At 37.2% G+C, this 23,665-nt stretch overlaps 1 protein-coding gene and 1 long non-coding RNA gene across 3 annotated transcripts; one reads left to right on the top strand and one right to left on the bottom strand.

Moving 5' to 3' along the window:
* Positions 1-1,199: 1,199 nt before the first annotated feature.
* SIK1 (salt inducible kinase 1) lies at positions 1,200-12,622 on the bottom strand. Of its 2 annotated transcripts, XM_034423913.3 has the most exons (14): positions 12,284-12,622; positions 11,432-11,664; positions 10,561-10,677; positions 8,626-8,689; positions 7,914-8,075; positions 7,566-7,690; positions 7,347-7,470; positions 6,572-6,795; positions 5,907-6,056; positions 5,160-5,282; positions 4,646-4,868; positions 3,934-4,209; positions 3,304-3,568; positions 1,200-2,573 (listed from the first exon to the last, which is right to left on the bottom strand). In XM_034423913.3, the coding sequence occupies exons 2-14, from the start codon at positions 11,582-11,584 to the stop codon at positions 2,252-2,254; spliced, it is 2,328 nt and encodes a 775-aa protein (XP_034279804.1). In that variant the 5' UTR covers positions 11,585-11,664; positions 12,284-12,622; the 3' UTR covers positions 1,200-2,251. The 2 variants fall into 2 exon arrangements, with proteins under 2 accessions (XP_034279804.1, XP_087751323.1); XM_087895197.1 differs by lacking the exon at positions 12,284-12,622 and having other exon boundaries at positions 11,432-12,280.
* On the top strand, positions 12,492-21,708 carry LOC148113391 (uncharacterized). Its single transcript, XR_015734483.1, has 3 exons — positions 12,492-12,807; positions 15,348-15,438; positions 18,044-21,708. It is a non-coding gene; the product is annotated as an uncharacterized LOC148113391 (long non-coding RNA).
* The last annotated feature ends 1,957 nt before the right edge of the window (positions 21,709-23,665 follow it).

A 23,665-nucleotide genomic window follows, 5' to 3' on the forward strand; every position in this document is an offset into this window, starting at 1 on the left:
TTTAAATAATCTATTGCATTGCAGTCTGCCAAACAGTACTGTCAAGAATGACAAGGAGAAGAAGCAATGCACAAACCCTGAAATGTTGAAAATGACCTTTTTCTATCTCCGAAGAATTGAAAGCATATTCTTTATCATTTGGAGAGGAGGTTCTAGAAGTAAAGTGCTTGTCACTGCTTAGAACAAACAGATTGTTTTTATGGCCTGTTGATCCACGGCAGATAAAAGAGAAAGATCCAAAAGAAAGAAGCCTACTGTTCTCGGAATAACACGTGGAATTGTTTTATGAACATGAAGACAATGCTGCTGCTTTGGCATGACCTTGTTTTCCTTGTTGAAGTCACCGTTCAAAACCATCTACCCTGCCACTTTGCACAGAAACTATTTTATCTTACTTTTTTTTTTTTTTTTTGCTGAAAGGCACCAGTCAGAGATTACACGAAGTAATTTAGCTTCACCTTGAAGATCTTACAAAACAAAGAGGCAGCAGCAGCAGCAGAAACAGCAACCCAAGGTCCCAGACGTGCAGACACTATACATGAATGAATGAAACTCAAGAGTCACAAACAAAGTCACTGAACATATATCATCTTACCTGTCCCCTCTTCCCATCTGCCAGACAATCTTTGGTTTATTTGTTTAATATATATATATATATATTTATATATATATTATATATTCTTTTTTTACATATATAACACTGCAGGCTGCACAAAGCAGCAGCAACTTGAAGGCACCCGAGTTATTTTTAGAGAGATGGGTCCTTAAAGAAGTAGACAGGATGAACTAGTTTTGGCATCCAAATCGTAACTCGGAGCCCAGATGGCTCACCGCATGCTCACCTGCTCCTAACCTACTTCTTCATCCTCCTCTACCCACTGACGGAGGATGGCCACCATCTTCCCTTTCTGTGCCAAACTATGCCTGGCTTCCACCAATGTAGATAGAAGCCACCATATGGTAAGAGACAATACGTCATGAACCAAAAAAAAAGAGCTTATTCAAAAGGCTATCTCGTAGTGTGTCATGATTTCCAATTCCTGTTATGTGTGCACACAACAGACCATATTAAACTACACATTAAAAAATCTAGTTTTTTTTTTTAGAAAAACCAATCTGTTCAGATACAAAGCAACAAAACCCCAAAGTTGTGCTGTTCTTCCCATTGTAACTAATTTGTTCAAAAATCACTGTTGTGCTTTCTTATTCTTTCAACTGCCAAAATAACTGTTTTATTTTTAAAATATTGCACTTTTTCCCAACAAGCCAGTTCAGTTTGGACCCTGAAAGGAAATGCATAAAAATTTCATTTGTAGCAGCAATAAATGTGTACAGCATTATAAAACATTATGCCTAGCACACACCCTCAAAGTGAGGTCATGGCTTGAGAAGGAAAACGAAACAAAACTTTTGTTTATATATTTTCCACCCCAACAGCTCTTGCTATTTCACCCTAATATTTCCTAAAGCAGTTATGAGCAATTCCAAGCCAATACATAATATATTCTTAAGTTTCTCTTGCTAAAGAGAAACAAAGACAGAAAAACAGTTTGTAGTCTCAGAACAAAATCCTCAGTGTTGCTTATAATGTTAACTGTTTCTCGTAATTACAAATTTTTCTTAGCTTCTACAGGAGAGTTACTAAGCAAAATGTTCACAGTTTTATCAAGCTATGATCATCTGAGTAGGGAAGAAAAACTGAAAAGTGTTGGTTTTATTAGCATGAACATAAAAAGTGGAGATGCTTTGAGCATTATATTTCTACAATGCATAATGCTACTGTGAGTTTTCGTGATAGTTTTTATAAGAGGTAATCATCTTCACAAATCCATAAACAAGTGAAGTGAATTGGAATACCATAACACTAATCACTTCTTTGAAAAGGCTTTTCCTGTTACAACAGAACCAGAAACAACCATTTACTCTTATATAACAGCAGATCTGACTTTAATACAGTACCAGAAAACCATTATTTTCCTCTTGCCCCCCCCCCGACTCATTAGTTTCTACTAAACAAAAAGGTTTTCTCATTATATTTGTTCAGTGCAAGAATATTGAAGCCAAAGGACCTAAGTATTGCTTTTTCAGTTTTATAGACATGAGCTTCTTCAAATGAATGGCCTCTTCACATATTTCAAACATGTTATTGCTTCTGATATTCACTTAGCAAAATAAAATCTCTCATTTGTAGGTTTTAGTAATAGAACTGCTCTCTCCTGAAGATGATGATCAAGAAAACAGAAGAAAAATCTCATTTGACTAAGACAAATTTCCCCATCTGGTTTGAAGTAAGATCCTCCATTTCACAGTCCCCATGCTGTAAAGTAACTGTGTCATAGCTCAGAGGCTGCACAGTAAAATGACTTGGTTGAGAAAACATAGAGGCAACTGGAGATACACTGCTACTAATATGTAGATGGGTATCGAGAAGGTGAGCAGCTGAAGTTACTGGAGAGACAGCAACTCCAAAGAGGTGAGGCTGAAGAAACCGAGTGTTATGTAAAGCGAGCTCTATGTTGTGCGACTGAGAAGGCTGGTGACAGGTTGGTTGGTGATGCTGTAGCTGGAGCATTCTGAACAGAAGAAAGAGAAAGCAAAGAGGTTACCCACTTGTCCTAAGTTTCTAATGTTGCTCTCACCCACTATTGCCATTCTTCTAACTCTGTTGGGATTAAGAGTGCAGCAACTTTCCTTAAATTATTCTAGCCCCACAAAACATTCCAACCTTATGCGAAGTAAGGGACAGGTATCATGCTGACCCAGTCCATTCTCTAGGCTCTTGCAGCTTACAGCAGCAAAAATATGTATGTCGTAGCCATACAAAATATATGGATGTGTCAATGCATGTTAAGTTCACGGACATACAGGTAATACAAAAAAGGCCTAATCTGCAAATGATTGGCCAGCATTACTGATCTGATCAGCATATGTTCCCAAGGGCACCGAGTTGAGAATAGTTTTATTTTAATGTCACGGAAAAACAATGAAGAGCACAAAAATCTTTCTTTTATCTTTTAAAAATCTTTTAAATCATAAAACAATTTTTTTCCAAATAAATCCAGCTAATAATAACAGAAGCACTGAGGACCCAATAACTTGATATCATTAAAATATGTTTAAACCTGAGCACTTTATTTCAAAGTGATGCAGAAGTCAATAAACCTCTCCAGAATCTTTATAAAGTAAAAAAATAAATAAACCATGCATTTGATTTCAAAGAGAGCCCAAGGTCAATACATATTACTATGGTTGCAAAGGCTGCAGTCTAAGGAGCGTTTCTCATGACAGAGGCTACATGCTCACCTTTGCTGCTGGAGCACCTCTTCAAGTAAGTTCCTGCTCTCTCTGCCACTTCCGCTGCTGCTACTGCTGCTGCTGCTACCATTTCCCCCACTGCTGTATATGCAGGTATTCTGCTGAGAATGCTGGAAAGGGCCCAGGCCATTCCGTGCTATCCGAACAGAGGAGGACTGGCACACCTGGCGAGCAAGGCCTTTGATTTTATTCAGTCCGAGAAAACCTTTGGCTCTAGTATTCTTTCGGAGCTGCTGCCTAAATGCCTTCAAGCCTATAGAGCAACAGAAAAACACATGATCTAATAAATAATGCCTGCCTTAAGCAACAGCTATCTTCAAGGTTATATCCCTCCTTTCCCACCTTAGGCAACCCTGAATGACAGCCACAGATTATCATCTGATTTCATCACATACATTCCCACGCACACATTCCTCTGTCTCATATGTATGTATGTTCTCTTTGTGTGAGTATAAATAACTTGCAGGTCTCTTTATAAATACCAGCATGGCCACAATTTCAAATAGGCATATAACATGGTGTATAGTAGACCATGTTTAGGCAAATGTCTAAAACTTCTACTGTAGAGCTAAAGAATATTTAGTGGCTCTGGATTATGTGTGTACAAGGAAAGATTACCTTGAGTTAATGAGGTATCAGAAGCTCTCCTTCCTTCTTGGAAACTGACAGGCAACAGAGAAGTACCACCCCTGCAGCCCTGAGTTTGCAATACTGGGGTATCTGAATGGGAAGTCAGGAATGATGATGTAACTCTAGCTGTGGTTGGGTGACCAAGGTTCATTTGATTTTCCAAACAGTTGCTCAGCATTTCAGAGCCATCATTTGCTGACGAAGGGAGACAGCTGTCCGAACTGGTTCCTTCTGTAGGGCTTGCAGAAGAGGAAATGACTATACCTATATTGAAAAAAACCAGGCAGAAGGGAACATTTGTGAAATTGATACAGAAAATAACAGTATTGGATATAAAATGAACCTTTTCTATTTACAAAAGATCTACTCTTAACAAAAACCCTAGGCAGTACTATGGCTGAAGTCAAACAATATGAAACTCAATTCAATGTAACTTTAACTACAGAGTAAGATTGTGGGACAATTTTATTGCTAAAGCATCTGGATCACAATATTAGTGCCCAAAATATCCTGCTCCAGTAGTTTGGGGGGGGAGAGGGAGGGAGGGAGGGAGAGGGAGAGGGAGAGGGAGAGGGAGGGAGAGGGGAGGGAGAGGGAGAGGGAGAGGGAGAGGGAGAGGGAGAGGGAGAGGGAGAGAGAGAGAGAGAGAGAGAGAACTTTTTTAAATATTTATTCTGCATCCCATCTTCACAGCACTTACATGGTGGAGAATGCTGATAAAAATGGGTTGTTACTCCAGCCAATGTGTGCCTTCGACTTGTGTTGATGGGGAAACCAATTGGATTGAAAGCTCTGATTTCATCCTCCAGTTCCTTGTCCTGCCTTACTTCCTCACTGATTGTAGTTTCCAGGAGGCTGTTTGGAGAGATGGAACGATTCCTGAAAAGGGTGTTGAAGTTCGGATCCATAGGAAAAAACAAGGGCTGAAAAGTAAAACAATAAAAGGAATAATACAGTGCCTTTATTTATTTAATCTATCTATCAGGTTTATATGGCCACCCATCTCACAAAAAGCAACTTTGGGCAGTGTTGTTTGTGCCTCTATAATTTTTTTTCCCAAGAAGACATATGTGATAACGTACAGATTGACATTGGAGGGTAAAAGTAAAAGATAGATCTTTAAACTTAAGCCTTAAGCCTCTTTGGTTCTAGGATTCCTGTTTCACCTGAGAGCCTCCAATCAACTATTAAGTCAGAATGCTAAGAGCACCAACCTGTAATGGGGTGTTCAGGTCGCAATCCATATCTGCCTGCAAAGGGGACTGAATCAGGTTCGGAGACTGATGGTATAGCAGAGATGATCTCAAGTTCTCACTGGCAATTTTATCCTGGGTCAACTAAAGAGATTCAAAACCAAGCAATGATCAACTACATTTTCGTTTGACCTTCTGCACAATCTAGATAAATAACAGATAACAGATTAACAGAATAGGAATGGACCTCTCCCCCTAAACAGGAGACCCTACACCATTTCTGACAAATGGTAGTCCAGTCTCTTCTTGAAAGCTTCCAGTGATGAAGCTCCCACAAAATGTGCATAACTAATTCATTTGTCCTTTAATAAATACATATCCTGAGTTTAGTTTTTGAATTTCAGAAAAATAAACCGGAGAGTAAAACATTAAGTACAATGCCAGCTAACTGTGACAGCTCTGCAGGCTGATGCTGAATGCACAAGATTTCCTACAGCAAATGGTTTAACACTTACATGATTTATTCTAATTTATTTATCAGAATTCAAACTTTGATTTTAACCTGCAATGAAATATGCTTTATTCCAGAACTGCTGAAATATGCCCTTTGGTCACAAGATTAAACAAAAAACGATGAGGGAGATGCCTCCTTCTGTCACTCTAAACTATGGTTCAGCTCTAAGATGAGAAGGAGGGGGGGAAAAACCCTGCATGGGGAATTCAGCTGACTTAACTTAGCTGACCTAAAATGATTATATATGACCTTACCTCAAGGTTGCTGAAGTCTGAACTTCTTGGTCTTTGCTGGCGACTGCTTACTGAGCGATGCGACAATTGATTGCTACGGTACTCCCTGAGGCGCTCCAAAAGAAGGTAGTAAATTGCAGCAAAATGATTGTAGCTGCTGTTTTGTAAAGACTACAGGAAATGGAGACAGAAACTAATTATAGTGCACAGATACATTTTAAAAAGGAATAGCCATCTATTCACTAATCCCAGAAACTTCTATCTGATAGAAAGACAACCCCACACACATGCACTCTGCCCCCTCTAACCCCACCAGTTTATCACAAAATAAGATATTTAAAATTACTGGCTAGAAGAGTTATACTTCAAAGAGTAAGGTTTAGCCATTGTTATAAAGGCAAATTTAGGGATTATGTGAGCTTCTTCAGGAATGGAAAAAAAATGGGATTCTCAGAACCAAACATTCTATGATTTCAAATTTTAAATTTCATGCCAGCTTGAGCATTTGAAAAGCATTCCTGTCTAGAATCTTCAAACAAATGTAAAATTATATGAGCTACACAGGAATGCATTTTTAGCAATGTGCTGATAGTTGATAAGCAAACATGTGCCACTTTCCTAAAGGGCTCACCTCATATGGTCCAAGAGAGACAGTGGCTTTTCAGAGTAAGGTGTCAAAAACTCACCTCAATCGTTCTTTGTCTGTCAATGCCAAGAGTCTGCATGATCCCGAGGACCTGTTCATTATAATCTCCCAGGTTGGAGTTGTAGTTCTGCATGGAGAAGGGTAAAGAGTGCTGCTGCTGAAGAGATGGGTCGGCCTGCATCCACTTGTGCTGCTTTATTTGAGCAATTGTAATTCGTTTTGTAGGATCCACAACCAACATCCGTCGAATAAGCATTTCACAATCTGGTGATTTATTTAGAAGACAAGAACAGTAACATTTGAATATAAAAATAAAAGGCAAAGAGGTAACTTAAAAGTTAAATTAGTGTTCAAATCTCCTTATTCCCCAAAAAAGTAAGACTAATCTATCTCCATAGTTATTTCCTACTTCCTTTACAAAATCTTAGGGAATTTCAGTTGTTTTTAAAATTTTATAAGCATAACTTGAAGGGTTCTGTTGTACTAATTTCACAAGAAGCTTATTTAAGTACTAGTCAATGGATAACAATTCAGCTACAGACAAAATAATCAGTGATTGAAAGATTAAAATAAATTCTAAAAATATATTGTATATTATGACCTTTTTCTCTTAAAGAAAAATCTTATTATGTAGCATTTACATTTTGAATGCTTTTGAATGTAGAAAAAGAACACTATATTTTCCATACAGAGCTAGAGGAAGCTTTCATTCAAAATGCTAAAATACCACATAAATAATGGTATGTTCAAAATGTTTAAAAACATTAAAATATAAAACAAGAAAGTGTTAAAGTTAAAAGAAATATAAATCCTACCTTGGGACATGAAATAGGGAATACGGAATCGTCCTTCTAGCACCCTTTGTCTTAAAGATGGTAAATTGGGTCCATCAAATGGGAGAGAACCACAGACAAGGACATACAGCACCACACCAAGGCTCTGTCAACAACATAATAATATATATTGTCAATGAAGTACACTATATCATTCTTTTGGTATCTTACCAGGTGGGTAATATGGGATTTACAGCTTACCCATATATCAAGATATGGGCCTTCATATTCCTTTCCTTCAAAAACTTCTGGAGCTGCATAAGGTGGGCTTCCACACCAGGTCGACAGAGGTTCACCAGATTTGTAGAAGTTTCCAAATCCAAAGTCTAGAAAGGAAGATGAATAAAACATCAGTCTCTATTATTAATAATATATGAATAAGTAAATGTATTTGTATCTATTCTGGCAATTATCAAAGACCACCACATCCATTTTATTGATTTTCAAATGTAGATTTCAAGGCTGTGTCTCTTTCAGAAGCATATAATAAACTTCTAATGAGAAAAGAATTGGAAAACATGAAATGTTTTGCAGTGACGGCATTCTCACCTGCAAGCTTGATATTCATGTTAGCATCTAAGAGAAGATTCTCCGTTTTGAGGTCCCTGTGTACTATGTGATGGCTGTGACAATACTCCACAGCTGAAAGTATCTGCCAGAATTTCTTCCGAGCTTCATGTTCATTCAGGTGCCCACGTGTAGTTAAGTGATCTGTCAAACATGATTAAAAGGGCAGAAATGTCTTCACGTTAATATCAGCTTCAATAACCTCTTAAAAACATCTACAAATAAACCTCCTTACTTTTTTTTTTTTTAATTTGATTTATATGCCGCCCTTCTCCGGAGACTCAGGGCGGCTTACAATGTACTCAGCAATAGTGCTTAGCTGCACTTCAGCTACTTAAGTTATATATTACTACTGGACAGCTCAATCTACAGCAGACATAGGATTGGTTCGCACAAAGTAGTAAGTCAACATATACTCTATTTGCTTTTTGTTTAGTGTGAAGTATAAACCATTCCATGATGGCCAGAGATTTGTAACTAATTATGACTCTTCAGTTGATGAAGAGTCTATGATATACCAGAAGTTTCCATAAGTAGAGAAAAGGGGCAGGATTTTTGCTGGCTTGCCTTTCTTTCTGTAATTCTCTATCTGTCTGCCACTCCAGTCTAATTCAGAATGGTGGAGACCCTGTTATTTAAATGAATAAAAAGCAAGTAGTTGTTAATAATGTACTAATATGCCATGAGAACTTACCAAACATTTCACCATTCTTTGCAAATTCGGTTACAATGTAAAGCATATCTTTTGTTTCCATAACCTGATGAATATGAGACAGAAAAACAACATATCAAAGATGTAAACTTCTGAAATCCTGAATATGCCTTTGAAGATAAAACACATTTATAATAGCACAACACATGCATTTCCTTGTTTACCAGTATTTAATCTACAGAGAAGACTTACAGAGAAGATCTACAGGAAAACCTAATTTTCCCTGCCTGAAGCCAATCTTTGCATGCAGACATCTGATTGGCATATAATTCCTCATTAAATGATATTAATTTCTTGTGTTAATTAATATTTACCAAAACATATATAATGATAAGACATATATTTAACTCCACTTAATACAATTCATCATCTGACTTGGAAAAAACAGATGACAAATAAATTTGAAATATACATTAAGGAACAAACAAGCTATTTAGTTGTTTGTTTGTTTATTTATATTTATTTATTGGAATTTGTCAAAGGAAATTCCTTCAAGGATAATTGGAACATTTTAGTATGGAGATGTTGACTTGTATCTCATATCCATAAAAATATCAGGGAGATGAATGGATGGATGGATGAATGAATGAGTGCATGTACGCGTCTCTGTGTAAAATTTCAAGAGCTATAAATTCTAACATTGTCTAATGAAGCTTAAATATCAAAGGCACAAAAAAGCACTTGCATCCTACACATAATAAAAACATAGGTGTATTTTATTGGAGGCGAGAGAGATAGGAAGGAATAAGGCATTTAAAAAGTTCTGGGAAAAAGGCCAGCTGGATTAAAATTAGACAGTGCTGTTAAAATTATGTCAACACCATCCTTCCACCCCCAAAGTGGCATTTCACCTAATTCCTATTGCTCAAATTCCATCAAAGAGAAGCATCAAGCACAATAGCAACAGCTATGAAATATGTAAATTGGGAGTTCCAACAAAGCTCCCCAAACCATTTCGTTTGTTTATTCAAATAGCCAATTAATACAATGTATTTAATTATTTTAAACCTCCTGAAATATTTATTTTTCTATGGAAGTAAAATCAAAATAAACTCAACCATATTATATTGCCGTGTAGACTGACCATAGATAGCAGAAATTCACAAATATTGCAATGGCAAAGCCTTTTTTAAAAATAAATTCTCTATATAAATGCCTTTTTGCTTATCATTTTTGTATTTCTTAAGCTACTCGTTTATTCCCTAAAAAGCAAGATGTTTATTGGCAAGTTTATGATAGGCATTTGCACGCTATACAGAAAATTGGTTCTGTTGTATGTTTCAGAAATATTTTAAACATATTTTCCTCTTTATTAGACAGATTGTTCTAATAGCATGTAGGTATTTCTATCAAACAGTAATGTTAAAAATATGTAGTTCACATATGATCAATTCTGTTTATTCAGAGGATTACAATTCATTATCTGCATAATATACCAATTTGCTCTCTTTTTTTATAGAATGTAACAACTGCAAATCAGGGTGAACTAGATGGAAATTGCATAGCATTCCATTCTGGCTTTTCTTTTTTCTTTTTTTTAAAATAAGATTTTAAGGAAACTTCTAAGTGGCAGCCTGATCTAAAATATATATGCTTGAAGTATATCCAGATTCAATTTGTACTTTAAACTGTGAACATAAAAAGATATATGAACCGAATTTTGAAGTTTTCTCTTAAAATTTTCCATATACTATAAACAAAATATTTTTTATAAATATCAAGTATATTTAAAAACAAAAAGAATTAAATCTCAGTGTGTCAGCATTCTGGAAGCATTCTAATTTAAACTATTTAACATGTTTTGATCTGAAATAATACGTCCATCTTGTAATGGAATTAAGTATTATTAAGATCATTACATTCATAAAGCCCGAAATATATCTAACAGGCAGGCAGTAATCTGAAATCATTTCTTACCTGATACAGTTTAATTATGTGGGGGTGATTCAATAGCTTCATTATCTGAACTTCTCTATAGATTTTTTCCAGATTGCTTGAATCTAACCGTGTTTTGTCTATAATTTTTATTGCAACCTAAGGTTTAAACAAAAAAAAACCAAACAAACTCAGAGCACTCATAAAATGTTATGTTGCTTGCAAGTAATACTAGTACAAAAGTTGTGAAATCATAGGAAAACTAAAACTATAAAATTACATAAACTCCTTCTTAAGCATATTTTAAGGAAGACAATATACAATACATGTGAAAATTAAAATAATGCAACATCTAAAATATTTTAATTACTGCCCAGTCAATATGATATCTACTTCTTGATATTCTATGCTTTGTGCAATCCAGATTCAAAGTATAATTTCAGCATTTTCCAAATGTTACCGTATTATCAAATATTCAAATATTGATGAACAAAGATTGTAAGCATGTATACTCAGTTACACCCATTTGATTTCTTCAAAAAAAGTTAGCCCCAAATGCATAACTCTTATTCTAAAAAGTAGCAATCATTTAGAAATAAATAAATAGTAGGATAACAATATTTATAATTAAGCCAGCAATAACTGTGAAATCAACGCCACAAAAGACGTCTCTATGATTTAGTGTCATTCTACTTTATATTCATTTGGGGAACTATTTGAAGTGTGGAATAATTTGCTATTACCTAGTACTTAAACTATATTCTGTTCATTACTGTCTACCACAGGGAGTTCCTGTCAGTGTAAATTGGTTTATTGTACATTTGGAAAATTGATTAATTCCACTGAGTACCGTCTCCCAATGTATCATGATTAATTTTCTCTATGAGGCAAGGCAGTACAATCTCACACCCACCTGCGTTTTGGTTACTCTGTGCCTGGCAAGTTTGACCACAGCAAAATTGCCTTTTCCCAAGGTCCTCTCAATATCATAAAATCCAACCCGAAGAGGCTTTTGGTGGCTTTGGCTTGAGGTGGGAACGGCTGTATAATCTGACATGATCACCATGATTTGAGTTTGGTGGGGGGCAAACACCAATTAGAAGGATGTCGGCAGAAGCATTCCTTTTTGAAGATGGCACTTTGCACCTGCAGAGAAAGAAAAGTGCATTGAAATTTTCCCCGTTAAAGGCGTACCCAGATCACTTCAGAAATTGGTGCGCTGGACTTTCCACCGAGACAAAGCTAATGCAGTTGAGGCAACAGAAAGCTTCCCCTGCTTTTCTGTGGTCAGAGCTCCAAGTTAATTAAAAAATAAAGAATGAGATGTATAAACTGAGAGTAAATATAGCCTGTTAAATCTTTGGGAAGAATTGGGAATTCTCTCCAAACTCTACTGTCCAAGCAACAAAAGTCCCAGTAAAAATGTATGGGATGGGATCTGGGGTGTACAAACGAGAATCTACGCTCACACTCGCAAATAGGTTTTTCGTGTGGACTTAAAAGAGAGAGGGAAAGAGAGAAAGGAAGGCAGGCAAGACAGCAGGCAAGAAAAGGAAGGAAGGAAGGAAGGAAGGAAGGAAGGAAGGAAGGAAGGAAGGAAGGAAGGAAAGAAAGAAAGAAAGAAAGAAAGAAAGAAAGAAAGAAAGAAAGAAAGAAAGAAAGAAAGAAAGAAAGAAAGAAAGAAAGAAAGAAAGAAAGAACCGCGTCGCAAGCTTTCGCAGCATCCGCTCCAGCCCTGCCCGTGCGATTCGCTCCGAAGCTGTACCTTGAGCCCGGCTGCCAAGCGGCTGCCGCCTCTGCGCTCGTCTGGCTGCCAGGCTCTCAAGCTGCCGCCGCTGCTCCTACTACTCGTGGCACCGCCGCGGCTGCTCTGCCGGCTGCCAGCGAGCTCTCTGCGCGCCGGGGGCAGAGGAACACGCGGGAAGCCCTCCCCCCCCGCCCACCTCGAAAACCGAGACAGACCCATTGACGTCACTTTGACGCCAGAGCGACGCGCGACCAAGCGTGAGGCTGAATGAGAAGGGAAAGAGAGACATCCAGCCGTTGCCAAGAGACGGACTGTTCTGACGCGCGCCCAGATGGACCCGTCGCCCTGGTGACCGGGAAGGTGGGGTGACGTTTGCGCAGAGAGGAAGGAGAGGTGAAACAACCACCCCCCTCCGCTTGATTCACCACGTGATCGTTTGTTATCATTGAGAGGGTCGCCCCTGCGGGAGCGCAGCACCTAGGATTAACCCTCCGCGCGCCGGCGCTCGGGCTGTGTTTGGTCCGCCGTGCTTCCAAGGCCAGGTAAAATTTAAATTCTTCGGACCGTTGAAAGCCGGGCTGGGTTGAACCATTTCTTCGCGTATTTCTTTCCTCAAGACTTTGATGAGCCCCGAAGGCACCAGAGCCCCTGGGTAGAACGCGAACTAGGCAGGCAACGATGTGTCACCCTTCCTGCGTCAAAGTACTGTAGGATGAGAAATCTTCACGCTCCAGATCCCTCAAAGCGTATAAATGTCGCCACGCAGTAAAACAGTGAATGACTTCGGTGTATGTGAATCCCACCCGTTTAGGCGACAGAGGCAGATTTTAGCTCTTTGGGCTGGCTATGAATTTTGAGATTGGCCAGTGCAAGCTATTTGTGAGCCCAGGATTTTGCAGACAAGAGTTTTCCTACCTGCAAGCATTTTGAGGCAAATGAAAACCTGGCTCGGATCTTTGGTGGAGTTTATGATAGGGCTAGTCTATTGGCTGACCCTGGCCATACTTGAAGGGATCTTAGGCTTTAGAAAAGACATTTCCTTCAATTTGGAGCCACTGGAGAAAATAGAAAATACAACTTTATGTGTGTCCATTAAGAGAATGTAAAATCTGCAAAAGATAATAGCAAGAACAAAAAAGGCTTTATTTTTGCCCCCTTGTTTGTTTATTTAAGACTGTGGCTGCAGAATTTCTCATGTTCAAAGCAACTTTTATCTGGAAACAAAGCAGCCCAAAGAGATAATTGGCAATCTATTTACGTACATAATTACATTAAGTAATTTGCTGGAAAATCTTAATATTTGCGTTCAAAATGTAGCCACAATTTGCTGTGGTCAGTTCTGAAAGTTTATATAAGTAATGATTTATGCCTTCTAGACAGTTATCTTTTATATCTGCTACGTGAACAAATTTAATGAATATGCTAAACCAAAACTACCTGGTATGACCTTGTCAGATTATTCTGAATTCATTTTTAGTCACCTTGCCTCAACCCCTGCAAAGTGTGTGTCATCTAAATTTGCCAAGCTGTTGTTCAGTTAAGAAATTTGACAATCTGTCAGCATGCCAGGAATCCAAGCACCTATTTTAATGTGTGCCAAGCAGGAAAGAAATCCATCAAATCTTCAGATTATTACTGGGGACACTGAATTTAGCAAGCAGCTCTTTTAAAATGAGATAATCCCTTTAGCAGGATTAGGAAATTGGAAGAGGTGCACAGTATACGTATATTCCAAGTTACCTATTTTTTCTATACACTGAGTCCTTTATATTCTGTCTCTTTCTACTTTAAGCATAACCAATCTTTTAAGCATTAAGTATAGAAATGAAAGTTGCATTTATAAAAACTATTTTAATCTTAAAATAATAGAAATTTAGCATGTTCGATTTAGCTCAGATATTTGGGATGGAATCATAAATGCAATTGCTGGATTGTAGATCCTACTGAAATCAGGTGAAAGATGACTGAGAAAGAATATTTGTTTATTTGTTCATTTGTTTATTTTAATTTATTGGCTTGTCAACTTCAATGGACTATATATGCTGCCCAAATATATAACATTAAGTTGTACATCCTTAACATTTTGTCTTTAATCTGAACCTGAATCTTTTGAAGGGCAGAATAACCATAGAGAAAAAAAATCCTGGTCTCAGCAGAAAAGAGATTGAGGAATTTGAACTCTTTGATGTCCTTGATGCAAATTTACATAATGACCTTGGCCTTCCCTTCATCTGTTTTTCTTTTAATGGAGGTGATAATATAAACTTGATCTGTGATTATCTGTACAAATTTGAGAGAACCTCATGTGAAATCACAGGTAATACTGCTAAAAAATGAAACTCAGTGTTCCTCTTCCAGCACTTGAAGCCTAACAAAACAGTATGTACAAGTACAGCTGCTCTATGTGAACAATTCCCTAGAAGTTATTGAGAAGAAAATACACTTTGACAAGCGCTGCTTTATTACCTTAAAGCTCTGGAAAGATAATGTTCTTAGTGTAACCATATCTGCAGCAGTTTATTATAGACCTATCAATAAACAGTTTATTAGTCAGGAAAGAAACAAAATGATAAGGACTAGCTTGGTGTAACTGATTCACATGCTTGTTGCCTTCCAGATATGGTGGCTAAAATAAGCCAGGACAGTACCAGGCTGGAAAAAAATGAGGCAAAACGGCTTTTCCTAAATTGAGGGTTACATTGTTTTCCAGTGTCAGCACTCAGCAACATGTAAAGGCAGGACAAACTCAGTATGAATTAATTTGAATGTAAATTAAATTGAATTCATTTATACATTGTTAATAGGATTGGTCTCCAAATATTTAAGCATTTCTTCCTTCTGTTGTATTAAATATTACAGTTTAGTGACAAATTTTAGAGGGAGTCTAGGAATTGCATAGGGCTTTGAGAACTGCATGTAGTTCTCGAGCAACTTGTTATGGAACTATTAAAAGGGGTTGATTTGGTATTGTCCAAGTGTAAGCAATGGACAAATATACTTCCTGGAATTTATTCTACTCTTTGCAAAATGCAGTCCATTCTTTTATTTATTGATTTTCTTTCCACTTCCTTTCCTTTTTTAGGCTGTTTGAAAGGTTTTGTGAATGTACATGACATCTTCAGTGATCACTCCACCGTAACTGTGATTTTTGCAGAAGAAGTGGGGTAATGGTGGTAAGACATATCCTTTAGCTTGACTGAAGCCAGTCATGGTTTGGAATATCTTGATGGTATTTACTAGACAATTTACATTGATAAAGAACCCCTGATTAAGTAACTTCCCCTTTTTTCTGTCTGCTAATTTTAGTTAAATATTAATGCTGTGATTTCAGACACTAGACATTTGGGGAGCTAACACCCTTTAAAAAGAAAGAAAGTGCTTTGGGGGACTGCAGGCCACTGTGAAATCTGTATAGCAACAAGCCTGCTTTTCCTCTCAATACTTTGCGGAGTCTTATTGACGTGACTCTATGTGGGGTCTGTCCCAAAGATTTTAGTCGTCTGAGCTAAAGAAATCAGATCAGGTTACAGTCAGATGCTTGTTAGCATCACTTCTGTAAATAAATTAATTTAAGGTTGAGAAAAACTCAAATGCAACAATAGTCTGAATTTTTCTATGCTGCATATTTTTTCTTTAATTTTCAGTCCCAGAATCCTTCTGAAAGCAATTTGAAGCCATAGCATTCATTTCTGTTGGCTTTAAAATATTGAGAACAAGCAGGAATCACCATGAACAGTTGTCTCTCCAACCAACCAGTAAGAGTTAAAAACTAATAAAGGAGAATATTTGTATGGGTGGTTTTTCTTTAGATTTGTGTTTCTAGTTTCCCATTGTGGTCTCTGCTGATCAGGATGTCCAGGAAGAGTAATAAGTTGTGAAGAAAACAACAACTCACTACCCTTCCTGGACATCCTGATCAGCACAGACCACAATGGAAAATTAAAAACACAAGTCTACAGAAAAACCACCCATACTAACCAGGCACTCCACTACCAAAGCAACAACCCAACCTCCCACAAGAGAAGCTGTGTAAGCATTTAAATAAGCCCAAACACATTAGAGTATCCTGGAACAGCAGAAAAAGGAAATAGAGCATCTATACAATATATTCCAACAAAATGGATACGGATAACGCAACTTTTATCAAAAAGTCCCTGACCACTCAACCTAATATAGCACAACCAACACAAACCCTAAAAAGAATTACACTGCCACACATCAAGAATATCTCAGAAACTACCAACAGGCTCCTACAACCACATGGAATCAGCATAGCACACGAGCCAATTAAAGCCCTTCAAACCATCATAAGCAGACTAAAAGACCCAACAACCCAGAAGAAAAATCAGGACTCATCTACAATATACAGTGTAAGGACTGCAATAACCACTATGTAGGACAAACAGGCAAAAGACTGGCAGAACGCAGCCACGAACATCAACTAGTAGTCAGAAGACATGATGAAAATTCTTTAATTTCATAACATATAGACAGATTTAATCATAGTTTCAATTGGGAAAATGTGACCATCCTAGACCAAGCCAAGTCCAAAAATGCCAGGGAATTTCTAGAAGCTTGACACTGACAAATCAGTCGTCAATAGACACATACACATTAACAACATCTATAGACTACGCAAAAGAGACTATCACCCAGCCCAAAAAAGAACAGAAAGACCCAAGCACCTCTCCACCAGCAATCAGCAGCCAGATCAGAATAGATTAACTGCAAGGTTAACATCAGACCAACAATCAAATAAACAATACCACAATCAAGAAATTCTCAAAGAGCCAACAGCCCAACCAAAGAATCTCTAAGACCCCTCCACCAACACTGACAAGGCAAGTCACTAGAATATAAACACAACAAACTGCAGTTCTTACTAGCACTGAGGATGTTACTTAGTTTGGGTAATGAAATGTCTGCAAGAAAACAGGCAAGTTCAAGAGCACGAAGGACCCCTCAGAGTTAGAAAAAGCAGGATTCAAATGATATCTTGCTCCCAAACTGCCACAGCTCCAATAGCAACAATTTATTCTTTGGCTTTCAGTTCATATAAAATATGAAACAAATATATGCCCCCCCCATCCTACACTATCTATACCAGTGATGGCTAACCTTTTTGCCATGGCGTGCCAAAAGTGGGGGGAGCTCGGGGTTTGCGCGCGTGCGTGCCCACACCCATAATTCAATGCACCCTGCTCCCCCGCACATATGTGTGTGACCCCCCCCACACTCCCCCGCTTTTGGCACAGTGGGCCTGGTAGGCCCCTTTTTCGCCCTCCAGAGGCTTTCTAGGAACCTAGGGAGGGTGAAAACTGCCCTCCCACCCCCCCGAAGGCCCTCAGGAGGCTGGAAACAGCCCGTCTCCTGACTTCCATTGGGCCCGGAAGGGCCGAAAATCAGGTGGCCGGCGCATGCATGCGTGCTGGAGTTGAGCTAGGGCAACGCTCACGTGCCCACAGATATGGCTCCACATGCCACCTGTGGCACGCGTGCCATAGGTTCGCCATCACGGATCTATACCTATCACGGATTGAGTACATATTTCTGGCCATTTGTCAAAATATAACAGTGTTATATTCTCAGTCTTGACAACTTGAAGATTTGAGGACCAACTCCAAGAATTCCGTAGCTAGCATGATGGAAGAGGCAAGAATTTTGTCAATGCCATTTGTATAAGCTGGGAAAATAAACCAGACCATTTTTACAGGCATTTTGAAATTGAGCTAAAGGATTAAGTATGTGTGCTGATTGCTCTCTATATTCCTTCTATAGCATGGTTATGTTGCAGCAGAGGATGAGCAAAGATTTGCTATCATCACAGAGCTGGGAGGCATGAGGTGGAGCCCTCAGAAGTTCTGCAACTTTGAAGAGAATTTGTGACCTATTTGGGGAATGATGGTAAAATTTAAATATTAAATAATGTCTGACTGTTCTCCAGTCACAAGATACCCAAAGCCAAATAAATAATTGATTGATTCAAAGCACTGTGCAAAAGACCATCTCCAACTATGACCCTTTTTGCCTCAGTGAGGATGCCAAAAGGTCATATATCTATGGTGATAGAAAAAACCACCATTTGGCAAATTTCCATTAAAGTCTTAAAGTTTGAAACTTTGTATTATCTTGGCCTACTTCCTCATTTGCTGACTTCTTCCAAGTGAAATAGCATTCATAAGTCCTATCTATAATTTATCCTACTGTTACTATTTCCTTAACCCTTCTTTCCTTCTGTTTCTGAGGTCCCATTGACCAGTCTCAAGGCAAGCAGAAAAAAAGCCACCCACTGGCTCCTTATATTCTATGACAGGGCTGTCAAACTCCTGGCCCACAGGCCAGATGTGTCACATGCTGACCACGCCCATTCCCAGTTTAGCGAAGGGGGAAAAAGTCCCAATATGTCATGTGATGCCACCGTGGCAATGTGAGTTTGACACCCCTGTACTATGAGAATCTGATACAGATTTCATTGTTAAAAAAAATCAAAATCAAGCAAGAGGAGAGAAAAAGTGGCACTTTGCAGAAAGCTCTCACTGTGGCTTTGAAAGAAAAGGTCTTAAGAACCCAATGTTTCTCTAGCAACTCTACTCTTGCCGTACAACTTTTTTGTGCCTCTTGGAAATTCAACAAAATTTCCTAAACTGGCCTTTAACTAGCTGTAGTTACTCTCATTCTTTGGACTAGATAACACTGAGTTTACTGGATCATATTTCTAAACAAATGTTTATTTTTTATCTTTAAAAATTATTTTATCAGTTCAGATTATTTTAAAACAATTAAGAAACAAAGTAAGTTTGTCCGTGTTTTACTCAAAACACTTTTTAACGAAGTTCATAAGCATGTTTGTACTTTTAAAATAACAAGGCACCATTTATTTAAAACAAACAAACCAAAATTTCCATTTAGGAGTTGTGTGGTTGCTGTTTTGTTTCCATGCACATGGCAGTGTTTGTAGAATCCTATTTGGAACTCCTTGTCATCAAGGTTTTCTTTGGGACTATATAATTATAATTGCATAATTCATATGACGTATTATTCCTTACAATATATGCTGTTGTTCATTGTTTATTGTGCAATTTCCAAAGCATACCATTTTAATGTATAGGATAGAGTTAGGATTAGGATTAGTGTTTGAAATGTGACATTTATTGCTAAAAAAGTTATTACATCATCTGTGACACCTTTATCAACATTTGTACAAAGGTTCTCCTCTTCCTTGTCTTGAATTTCTTTCTTCTTATGCTTCAAAAGAACATTATTTCTCGAACCAGATGGCTCTGTGCACTATTATATGGAGCACCATATTCTGCTTGAAGCATATTCTGTTTCAAAGATGGGCATTTAAAAAGTTAGCATGACCATGGTAAACAATATATTTTGGCAGCTGTGTAAATAAAAAAAATTAAATTCACTACTGTATTATGCCAACAAACTACCTGACTAAATTTTCATAGAACTTAAGCAGGCATCTAGGGGTCACAAATAACAACTAAAGAGCTCAACAACCCAATTTTGTTTAAATATGAAGAACAAGGAAGAGTCTTAATGTTTCCCATTAACAGTAAGTAAGTAAGTAAGTAAGTAAGTAAGTAAGTAAGTAAGTAAGTAAGTAAGTAAGTAAGTAAGTAAGTAAGTAAATAAATAAATATGTTTTTCTTTCTTTTTCATAGGTTTTATGTGTCTTTCTCTTTAGCCAGGTTCTACCTACGTAAACCAAGATATTATGCAGCCCTAGTTCAGTGAAATCACAATTCACTAATTTCTGGGCTTTTTTTTTCTTTCTGGCAGCCAGCAGACCCTTTGCTGCATATATATATGTGTGTGTGTGTCACGGCTGTGTGAGTTCTACTAATGCAATATTAAATTTAGCACAAATTGATACCAGGTCGTTTTTAACATGACCCAAAATTCAGTTAACAAAAAGGTAGTGTGTGTGCAATTAAGCTTAGCACAAGTGAAGTTGCATTTGGTTTTAGATGTTGCTGATCTTCATGTGTGCAAAATGAAGAAAAGGAAGATTCTGTCAGGGGAAAACAGTACAAATTTAACACTGTGACTTTGTTAGCAATACATTTAATTATAAGTATGTTTTTTATCATTTCCTATAAAATTTCGTTACTATACACATAAACTTATGTTTTAAGATTTTCACTGCCTACTTCCATTGGAGTTGAACCCATTACTGCATTTTTCATGAAAATATCATTTCAGTAGCCAAAGTTGCCTAATGCTGTGGGATTCACTAACTCTACTAATCAAGACCAAATGTACTCAGACAACAGACAGATTTCTTCCCCAGTATAGTAAGATATATTGTATTTATAGTAAGCATGATATGTAGATGTAGTTATATATTTAAATTAGTATGTGCAGATTTTATGTAAACTTTTTGGGTCTTTTTGTGGTGATGCATTTCTGTTTTAGGGGAGACAATCTCACATGCATTTCTCTATCTTTGTCTAACCCTAACCCTCTCATCTTGCTCTCTACTCTCCATCTATCCATCTTTTTGATTATCATATTAATGTATTCCGTTATGTTCTTTTTCATTGTTTATCTTATTGTTCTATTATTTTACTTATGTTTAAACTCTTTTCATTGTTTCCGTTTTATTGTTACAAGGTGCTAGAGTAGCCCCACAGCAAGATAAATAAATTTAACAAATAATAATAATCTGTGCAGGCAAAATCCATATGTTTGCATTTATAGCTACTGAAACTTCAGTGCCCTTGGAACTCTTTTTCTGTTTACTTGGGAAATGAAATCACCTCTGTGTTTTAGTCCCACAGGTATGAGAAAAATTTATTCAGCAATGACCATTACATTTGTCCCACAGGAATAGAATAGATTCTAGTAGTTAAAATATTTATAAATATGCCTAATGAAATGTGTCCATTTCTCATTAGTTTAATTCATTCATTTGTCATTTATTTTTTAAATAACATATAGCTGGCCACCTTATAACCAACTCTAGACAACTCCCAATCAAAATATACTTTACAAAAATACATTACAAAACTATTACAAGTAGAAATGTAAATAATTATACTTTACACTTTGGAGCATACAAAAAGATACTTTTTTCCCCTACATGTTTTTTTTTAATGCTATCTGGTCATTTCCCCATCCTAGAATACCGTGACATGCGTACTACTTTATGAATTTGATTTCCTTATACATGACCTCCATGTAGAGATAATGGAGAAGGGCCTTTATTTGTCCCTATCTCTATTTGAAAATACAATTTTACCATTAGAAGATGGAATATAAATATTTCATATATATAAAATAAATCAATTCCATTTCTGGGTTGCCAGAAATGTTACAGGGACCATGGGATTTTGTCTATAGTATTGCACAGTTGTGCAGCCTTCGAAGCATCTGCATTTTTTAAAAGTGAGTTTGAATCGTGTTCTCTTTATTAAACCATCTTTCCAAAAGAAGTAATGGATGTGTTTTTATTTGTAAGTTTAACTGTGATGCAATAGTAGCTATAATTAACATCCCCTCCCCTAATAATTATTTCTCCATTCATATTCAGTTCTCGGTGGTTATAGTCAACAAGGTCAACCAACATTGTCAATGTATGCTGACAAGCATTGCTTATTTTTTATTTCTGTATTACTTTGGAAAATAAAATGATGGGCTAGTATCTGGGTTTGCATCATCCAACACTGCTGCTTAAACAGCTGCTTTCGTAGTAAGAGAAGCAGAAGGGCAGATCTGGAATTCAAGATTTGGAGGTTCTGAACACATGTTTTGGAGTACCGTATTTTTCAGAGTATAAGACGCACCGGAGTATAAGATGCAGCTTAGTTTTTGAGGAGAAAAATAGGGGGGGGGAATCTGCCTACCAGGTATTCATCTGGCTAGCATCCTTAGTCTGGTCAGCTTCAGCAAATTATTTTGCTGATTTTGAGCGTGTGCGCACCTGGTTGGGGCTAAAAAATCAGCTTCTAAAGCGCAGCTGATCTTCGTAGAGAGAAGCACTGAGAAAAGCAGGGGAAGCACTTCACTGCTAGTGCCTCATTAGGGCTTTTTAAAGAACTACATTCGGAGTATAAGACGCACCCAAATTTTCAGCCTTTTTGGGGGGGGTGCGTCTTATACTCCAAAAAATACTGTATCTATTTTTCAGTCTTTTGTCACTGGTTGAAAATGAAATGAAACAACATTCATTTGTTTACAATATTTATATTGTGGACAGGTTTTTCTGGAGGTGAATTGCAATAATTGCTGAGATATTGTTAACTACATCCATAAAAATATTAAAAACAAAAGTCAAAGTACAAAATTACTACAAGGAAGAAAAGCACGCTGAAACTATAAAAGAGTGCAATTAATATTATATAATGATTGTTTTCTGATTTTTTTTGTTTATTAGTTTGTGTGCTGCCCATATTGTCTATTTTTATAAACTCTGTGTGTGTGTGTGTGTGTGTGTGTGTGTGTGTGTGTGTGTGTGTGTGTGTGTATCCAAGTTTATAAAAATCAAGGAGCAACAGAATTTCAACGCATTTTATTTTTGCCTGATATGATCATCCAAGAGGTCAAATAAAGTAGCTAAGGAAGACCATGCTGCAATAAAGCGCCCTTCTAAATTATCCATCTTTAATAAAAGCAATAGGTTGTTTCTAGAATTTCTGTCTTGTGGTGGAATTATTCAGTAGACTCCCAGGTCTGCCTTGGAATTTCATCTTCCTTATGGACTCCAGTGCCATCCCCCATGTCTTTTGAGTTCATTCTTCAACATTCTGAAGCAGATTTTCAGGGGGCGAACAGGGCAACAGGAAGGAGAGGGAATCACAAATTATGCTTGTTTTCTAGTTTTACCTGCAAGATTTATAGACAGGATCACAAGTCATTTACAAAGAGAAAATTATCTTATCTTAAAATTATCTATCTCATTTTCAACAGACAATTCAAGACTATACCCAGTGTATACTATTCCTCTTTGTTGTGATTTACGGTACATCCTTTACAACTATGTATATATTGTATATATCCGTGTCATGGTTGCACACAAACTACGTGCCTGTGCTTTAAACTGAGCTTGATTTCACTAAAGTTTATCCCTAACTACTTATGTGGAAGTAGCTACAAGCAAATATTCAAGGGATTGTAATGTGAATCCTGACATTGATATCATGAGTTCCAAAATTTTTGCATCTTGCTGACACAAATTTCCTGTTTCATATTCTCTTTTTGTGCTGATAAAGTGTTACTGACTTTGTGTCATTGGTAATGCCACATATTATGTAACTTCTTTTTTTCGGTGGATCACCCACTTATTCAATAACAATGCAGACCATTCTTAATTAACAATTTAGGCTGTGGTAATATATCCTTGGGATATTTGGTACATTGACATTTTAAACAGTTAAGGCCTTGTGTATG

This window comes from Pantherophis guttatus, chromosome 5, assembly GCF_059756535.1.
Source record: "Pantherophis guttatus breed Tessera chromosome 5, ASM5975653v1, whole genome shotgun sequence".
In the NCBI taxonomy this organism is placed as follows: Eukaryota; Metazoa; Chordata; class Lepidosauria; order Squamata; family Colubridae; genus Pantherophis; species Pantherophis guttatus.